At 45.0% G+C, this 8,672-nt stretch overlaps 1 protein-coding gene across 1 annotated transcript in view; it reads right to left on the reverse strand.

The window, feature by feature from the left end:
• The window catches only part of SDHA (succinate dehydrogenase complex flavoprotein subunit A), a 33,833-nt gene extending 25,242 nt beyond the window's left edge, over positions 1-8,591 (reverse strand). The window contains exon 1 of the mRNA XM_030551528.1: positions 8,484-8,591. Coding sequence (XP_030407388.1) covers positions 8,484-8,552 — 69 coding nt within the window. The 5' untranslated portion in view covers positions 8,553-8,591. The remainder of the gene's footprint in view (positions 1-8,483) is intronic.
• Positions 8,592-8,672: the final 81 nt, after the last annotated feature.

Here is an 8,672-nt window from a genome sequence, read left to right on the forward strand (position 1 = left end):
TCTACACTTCTCAAATTTGCAAATGATACAAACTTGAGAAGATATACACACAAAGGAAGACAGAACCAATCTACAATGTGAACTGGAGAGGTTAGAGTAGCAGGAACTACAATACCACAAAGATTTGGATTGATATTGTAAAATCATTTAAATGACTTAAAGGTTGACCTTTAAACAGATGTCATGACACAACCTTAACGATAGGAGTGTTCCAGTGCCACTATAACATGCACCCTATACAAGAAAGGTAACAGGTACTGATACCAGAGGTAAGAATTGTAAAAAATATTTTTAAAGATTCAAGGTCATCAAAATGCATTCAGAAAAAGATTTTTATGGGGATGAACTTTGGAACTCTCCCATTAGTCACTGCACTTTTTTTCTATCATTAACTAGATGTATGTTAATGAACTAGATGAAACATTTCTAGTTCCTTGGCTATAAGATGGTCATTTAGGTTTGGAAGAGTGAAGCAACTAAACTGAGCTTTACCAAACCAAAGAAAAAGAACACCACAAATACCAAGTATCTTGAACAAAGACTGGAACCAACTAGAAGTGAAAGCAAGTCAGTAACGATGGAGATGTTTTATAATGTGGACTAGTTTCCACTGCAAAACAGAGTGAGATTAAACTCATTTCCACTGGAAGCCTATAAAGGAATTTGCATCCTGGTCGCCGACGAAAGAGAGCTACTCCATTAGTCACTATACAATTAGCCTCTTAATCACTGTCTTTTAGAATGATTTTTTTTTAAAAGAATAGCAAAGGAATATTTCATTTACAAAATGTACTAGGATACACCAAAAACAGGACACAATGTAAAATGTTTCCAGTATTATGGTGGCTGTGTTGGTCCCAGGATATGAGAAAAACCTGGTGGGTGACAAAATATCTTTTATTGGACCCACTTCTGTTGGTGAAAGAGAGAAGCCTTTGAGCTACACCGAGTTCTTCTTCAGGGCCAGATCTGCACTACAGACCTATGTTGGTATAAATACATTGGACAGGGGTGTGAAAAAACACAAACCTGTGTAGATAGCGCTACATCAGTGGGAGGGCTTCTCCCGTCGACGCAGATACTAGCTCTCAGGGATGTAGATTACTACACCACTGAAAGAAGCTCTCACACTGGCATAGTAGCATCTTCACTAAAGTGCTACAACGGCACAGTTGCGCCACTGTATGTGAAGGCATGTCCTATATCTGGGAAAGGTACTCAGAGTAAATCTACAGTAAAAACGCTGCATTGGCACAGCAACATAGCCACGGTAGCACTTTAATGAAGATGTTCTACGTCAAGCCAAGAGGTGGTAGCTATGTCAGTGGGAGAAGCTCTCTAGCGCTGTAGTGCTGTCTACAAAGAGGATAGCTCGATATAACTATGTAGTGAGGGGTGTAAATTGTTCACACCCCTGAGCAACATAGTTACAGGTATATAGGTGTGTACTAAAGACAAGACTTCAGATTGTCACAGCTGAATACAAAGTGGCAGGGATTGTTAAGCTTAAAGAGTTAACACATGTTCTAAGTATCAGAGGGATAGCCCTGTTAGTCTGGATCTGTAAAAAGCAACTAAGGCCATGGCTACACTCAGGCCTTGGCTACACTCACACTTTACAGCGCTGCAACTCGGGTGTGAAAAAACACCCCCTTGAGCGCTGCAAGACACAGCGCTGTAAAGCGTCAGTGTAATCAGGGCAGCAGCGCTGGGAGCGCGGCTCCCAGCGCTGCACGCTACACCCGTAAGGGATGTGGTTTACATGCAGCGCTGGGAGAGCTCTCTCCCAGCGCTGCCACTCTGACTACACTCACACTTCAAAGCGCTGCCACGGCAGCGCTCCCGCAGCGCTGCCGGGGCAGCGCTTTGAAATTCCAAATGTAGCCATACCCTCACAGTTCTGCAGCGCTGGTAGTTACAGCTGTGTTCGTACAGCTGTGTAGGGCCAGCGCTGCAGTGTGGCTACATTTGCAGCGCTGTTGGGAGTGGTGCATTGTGGGCAGCTATCCCAGCATTCAAGTGGCTGCAACGTGCTTTTCAAAAGAGGGGGGTGGGGTGGAATGTGACAGGGAGCGTGGAGGAGACAGAGAGAATGGATTTTTGGAGTTGACACTGTTCTCAGCTCCCTGCCTTGCAAGTTCTAAGGACTGGAAGACACATAGTGCCTACCTTCAATCATTTTAAAAGTTCTGACCCCCTTCCCCCACCCCTCTCTCATTCACTAAATGCAAATTATGCACTCCTAAATAGCCACCAGATAAGCATCTGGTCAACACGGACATCCCCCTCCCCCTCTGCCATGTGAGCTTGATGTTTCTCTCTTCAAGCAAACAGCTGTGAACATTCCAAAGTAATTCCCCTGCTTGCCTCCACTGGCTCAGCAAACAGGAGCTGTGTTTGTTTTTTAAATAAGCAGTTTGGCTGAACTCCGAGCTCTCCCTTTCTTCTGGTTTGTTGTGGACAGGATTTCTGGGATACCTCCTTATACCTCGGAGGTCAATAAAAGTGCTGGTGGGGTCCACACTTGCTGACCAGCGCTGGATCACCAGCGCTGGAATCGCTACACCCGAGGCTCGACCGGGTGTACAGCCAGCGCTGCAACCAGGGAGTTGCAGCGCTGGCCATGCTTTGCAAGTGTGGCCACATCCTAAGTTGCAGCGCTGTAACCCCCTCACCAGCGCTGCAACTCTCTAGTGTAGCCATGGCCTAAGAGTCCAGTGGCACCTTAAAGACTGAGGCCTTGGCTACACTTGAGAGTTACAGTGCTATAAAGCCACCAACAGCGCTGCAACTCACTCCCCGTCCACACTGGCAAGGCACATACAGTGCTGTATCTCCATGGCTATGGCGTTGCTTGTACTCCACCTCCATGAGAGGAATAAAGAGTATAGTGCTGCTCCTGCAGCGCTGGGGTGCCAGTGTAAACAGGGTATAATCTTAGTACTCTGCAACTGACCTGCAGAAGCTTCCATAATCCTTTTAAGTGAAGATTACTCTTTGTTTTGTTTTGTTGTGAACTCTGGGCTCCAGAGCTGGTTATCAAAAAAACAAACACAGCTAGTGTTTGCTGTGAATGGACAGAGGCAGGCAGGGGGCTCCCTTTGGAAGGCCCACAGCTTGTGTTTGCTTGAAAAGAGAGGGAGGGAGGGGGCTTGAGGAGAGAAGCAGTGCAGCGGGCAGGAAGGGGGGGGTGCGTTTTGGCAGGGCTGCTTATCTGGTCTGTGAAGGGAAAAAACAATTGCTGTGTGCTTTCAGTGAGAGAGGCGTGGGGGAAGGGGTCGGAACTTGCAAGGCAGCTGCTGACACAGTGTGGGCTCCAAAAATCCACACTCCCTCTTCACCACACTCCCTGTCACACTCCACTCCACCCCACCCCTTTGAAAAGCACGTTGCAGTCACGTGAATGCTGGGATAACTGCCCATAATGCACCGCTTCCAATGCCGTTGCAGATGCTGCAAATGTGGCCACGACAGTGTGCTTGTAGCTGTCAGTGTGGTCAGACTGCAGCGCTTTCCCTACTCAGCTGTACGAAGACAGGTTTAACTCCCAGCGCTGTACAGCTGCAAGTGTAGCCAGACCCTAACAGATGTATTGGAGCATAAGCTTTTTTGGGTGAATATCTACTTCGTCAGATGAAAGAAACCATTCAAAATGAAGTGGGCAGTTAACACCTCTGCAGTCACAGGACAAAGCTGGTCCAATAAAAGGTATTACCTCACCCATCTCTCTCTCTCATAGCGTAAAATGCACAGAACAGAAGTTTTCTTGGCTCCAAAACATAGATTCAGATATATAGTTATATTGCAGTATTCCACTATATTTTACTGTATCGTTTTATTGGCTTAGATAAAAGATAACATAACTTTACCTCGTTTATTGCTCAGACTGATTGATAGCACAGCTTTACTGTGCAGAAAGAAAACTCATAACTGGCAGCCAAGCAATTCCAAGCAGTTTATTTCTTGCTTTGTTTTACTAAAGGTGACAAGCAAATACTTTTGAAGACTCCACCAACTATAAAATGTATTAACAACCTAAAACACAGGAAGAAGTTAACTGACCTATTTTCCTTCTTTTAAAATGTTTTAACACCCAAATCAATGAACTGTTAACTACATGACATCCCAACACAAGCTTCTGCCTCAGAATCAGGGTCTTCGTTGATATCCAACATGCAAGTCTAGGGCAGGCAGGAAACAGTCTGAATCTTGATGTTCAAGAAAAACCCACAATACTGTTTAGTTTTGTAACATTTAATATCCTTATTTTACAGAAACACTTTGCTACGTGACATAGTAACTAACTGCATTCTACAGAACAAAATTAAGCCAATCTAATTTCCGTCAGCATACAGCCATCATGCTAATTGCATTGCCTGCGCTTATCTACACTTTGTTCATACCAATGGTGTGCATGCTCACCAAGAGCGCTTACACCAATTAACTGTCATCGTGAGATGGCTTCTGAAAGCCAGTAACAAAACAGTCTATGCAAATAACCCAGTGTCTAAACTGACACTGTGTCAACCTAACTACATTGACATCAATTCTATGGCTCTCATGGAGGTGGAATTAAGGCAGAGAAGTGAGTGAGTTCTGTCAGTGGGAGCAAAAATTTAAGCTTTGTTTACATAGGAACTTTGTTGGAAATCTTTCACCATTCAGGGTGTTAAGACACACACACACACACACACATCCCTGAACAAAAGTTTTAACGACAAAAAGCGCTAGTGTGAACAGCACTCTGTCGGGTGGAGTGCTCTCCTGCTGACAAACAGCAACATGGTGCATGCTTTTTAGTGGCACAGCTTGGCGGCAGTAGCACAGCCATGTCATTAAAAGCTGCGTAGTGTAGTAGATGCTTACATAGATAGGTCAACGTAAGCTGCCCTGACATCTATCTAACTCTGTAGTGTAGACCAGGCCTAGGTTCTAAATCAATTATGCACCAATTATCTCACACTGTAGAATCTGGAACATTTAGTTTGAATTTCCAAAAGTAGGTAGATTTTCAAACTATTTGCAAGTCAATACAATCCTAACCACTGTGGGGACCTTCCATCTGTATAATTTGCAAACATTCATAATATTTCCCACTAAATTAGGAGGCTATAGAAATGGGATAACAAAATGAACTGTTTAGCAGGTTTGTTTTCAACGTTTTCCTGTTTATCAGAACTGCTGAAGCTCAGATTTCTGAATACAAATTATAGCTGTGGTGGTGTTCCTATTTAAGATGCAGAAGGTATGTATGAACATTTCTGCAGTATATACTCTGGAGTCTTTGATCAGAAACATGCGGCACAGAGGCCTACAGAACAAGGATAAAGATCTCATCAGAATCATCTTACTGCATATTCACTGGCTGCACAAATCCTGAGTTAGTGGACAGTCCAAATTATGAAACCTTTGTGTGTTATACATACAACTAGAAATGAGGGGGGGGGTAAAGCCTATACAGCAAAGAAAAACCTGCAACTGGCCCATGCTGGCCACAGGTGTCTAGTTGCTGTGTAGACATATCTGGGGAATACTCAGGAAAAGTGATAATCAGTTACATTTGCATACTAGTTCTGAAGTAGGTAAGTATTATCAGTATGCATTTTCACCACACCTAATACTTCAATGTCCCACTAATTTTTTGTTTTGGCCATTTTCAAAATTAAACTATGTAAAGTTTCCTTTATAACAAAATAAATTTAAAAAATAAAAAGATATGTAAAAACAAGAGCATTTAGTTACTCAATTGTGATTTTAAGACGTGATTTTAAGAATAGTAGTATGGTAAATTGGATGCTTAGTGTGTGTTGCATAATGTTCTGTTATATAAAAGGTTACTGTAACCTTTTATATAACAGAACATTATGCAACACACACTAAGCATCCAATTTACCATACTACCATTCTTCATTATTTTTGGCTCCCTTGATATTATGTAAATTCAAAACAGCAGGGCTCCAACAACTAAAGAAAGGTAGGCAAGGCTTCAAAATGTTTTATTATTCCTGTTTGCCTAAACACTACAATTCAATCTTTCCCCCTCTTCTAGAAAGCTCCTTTCCCTCCTCCTTCTAATAGGTCTGAGGACAGTCTTCCTCACAGCCTGTTCCACGCAATGGTGGAAGTTGCTGCCTCTGCTCCTATACAGGAGACTTTCTCCTCCCAGGTTGTCCTTTGCACTCTGAACTCAGCCGTCAAGCAGAGGAAGGTGACAAGTTGAAAGGTAGAATGTCCCCATATAGCTGAGAGAAAGGACTCTGCTTAACCAGCCTAACTCCTCAGCAATAACTAGGAAAGCATCCTCCAGCAACAGGCAGGAAACGTATGTCCTGTTCTAACATACGCCCTTGCCTTCCCCCCCGCCCCCCCTTTTTTCTTTTGTGCTCCTCTGCAGCCAGGCAGAAAGGCAGGGGAAGTGACTTGTAGGCCAGCCTGCTTCTCTTTATTCTATCTCTAAAGTTAACATTTTGGAGTTCCCTAAAATTCAGTGGAAAATGTTATGGGCCACTACATTAAGATACACATTTCTTTCCTATTTATTTAATTCTTTCATATAAAAGCTTTAAAAATCAATGCATTCAAGTCACTGGCTCATTTCCAATATTTCTCACTTATGTCCATCACTTCTTTTCAATATTAGTTTTGAGTGAGTATAAAAAAGTTTTGGCTGCAATAGGGAAACTGCAAGGCAAAACTGAAACTGTAATTAAGCATATATCCCTATGCAAAATGGCTCCACTATTTAGGCTGTGGCAGAACCTAAATCCAGAAATAAGTTTTAGTCTTTTTAAAATCAGTTTTCCCCCTCTGGGAATCATCTCTGTACAACTTTGTTGTTCTTGTTCAGAATGCAAAATTCCAAGAACCACAACTGTCACTGAAAAATATTATTTATACCACCACAGAATGACATGTTTTGAAACATCTTCAGTTAACCAGAGTATCTGGAAACTCTTGGAGCAGAAAACAATTTAAGAAAGGTTAGATGAAGCTATTTGTCACTCAACAGCCTTTCCTACCAACCCCCTCTCCTAATCTGGCTAGTGGAGACATCCTGGCACAGGCCTGGAAGCTAGGAGACCTTACACAAGTCACTTTTCTCTGTGCCTCAATATCCTCACCGCCCTATTTATTTAGCTGGTTAATCTATCTTGGCAGGGACTGTATCTCGTTTTGTTAGTTACTGTTCTTAGCACATAAAGGGGTCCCAATCCTACTTAAAGCCTCTAGGTACTACTTGATCTTAGCTCAGAGCTGAGAAGCATTCACCATAGAAATTTCTACTAATGAAAGGGCTAGTTATCCTGCCTTTGTTAATTTCATTGTGACAATGGAGTAAAAATAAGACAAGAACTAACTCACCGCAGGTAGAGGAAAGAAAGTGAGGGGGGAATGAGAAGCATGAAGTGTCGTTTCAGGGGAGCTGGGATGCATATTATCTGTTTTCATATATAATTCCTCGCTTTATTAACAACCCACTCCAAACACTTTAAATGTATGTAACTTTCAAATATTTGTTCATAGAAAAATACTATTAATTCATTTAAAGCAACTGATGAAATACTCCAGACTCCAATAAAACCTCATACACGTTGCCTTTTTGTTTAATAAAACACCAGGCTATTCAAAAGAGCCAAGCCATGTTGGTCTACTTGAGGATACTGGAGGTTCTTTGAAAGCCTTTCTACTAACACACCAACATGACTGCTGTATTCTTCTGCCCACTTTTTTAATCAGGCTGCTAAAAAAAAAAAAAAAGAAAGAAAGACTGCTTCTCAAGAACTAAACTCCTGCCACTGAATCCCTGGTACCTGAGGTCAAACCCCAAGAAGATACCACAGGAACAGAGGGTACAGGCGCACAGGCCTTGTGTCAATGGTCAGCCTGCTCAAACAAAGGCAAAGAGGGTACTGGGGAGGCAGAAGGCCACTGGACAGGACACCACCGTGCGGGCTGGGTTCTATACCTGGCTCTGCCTCCCACCAGCTGGATGACCTTGGGCAAGTCACTTTACCCCGCAGCGCCTCGCTGTTCTCTCCCACTCTGTCCACCTTGTTCGTGTCTGTTCAGACTGGGGGCGATCGGAGGGAGAGGTGGCAGCTAATGCTCGTGTCAGCAAAGTGCAGGGCCGGCCCCTCTCGCTACAAGGGCACTCGGGGGGGGGCGGGGCTTTAACATCCCAGGTCTGATCTTCGGGCTCGGCGAGCTCAGGCACGAGACACCCATGGCAGCCCCCCGCCCCAGCAGCGCAGCCACGACAGAGGAGGGGCCGAGCCGGCGGCCTCTTGCCCAGAGCAGAGGGGGTAACAGGGGGAGCGGGGCAGCGCGTGGCTCCCCCCACCGCCGCGTGCGCGCGCTAGGCGAGCCGGTTAGACACGTCTGCGAGGCCCCCCGCGGGCTGACCAGCTCCCGCCCCGGGAGACGCCGATCCCGACCCCACTCTGCTGCAGGGGCTGGCTGCCCGCGAGGCGGGGCGCACTCACCGCTCCCGCCGGGGGTCGGAACAGCCATTTCGCTAACCCCCGCGACGCCGCGCCAGCTGACACCGCCATTTCGCCCTGTCCGCAGCGTCCGTCACTTGCGCATGCGTGGGGGGCGGGGCTGGCCGCGCTGTTACCAGCGCGAGCCTCCGAGAGAGACCAATTGCCGGGGGAGGGTAGCGTGACGCGCGA

This window comes from Gopherus evgoodei, chromosome 2, assembly GCF_007399415.2.
Source record: "Gopherus evgoodei ecotype Sinaloan lineage chromosome 2, rGopEvg1_v1.p, whole genome shotgun sequence".
Lineage (NCBI taxonomy): Eukaryota > Metazoa > Chordata > Testudines > Testudinidae > Gopherus > Gopherus evgoodei.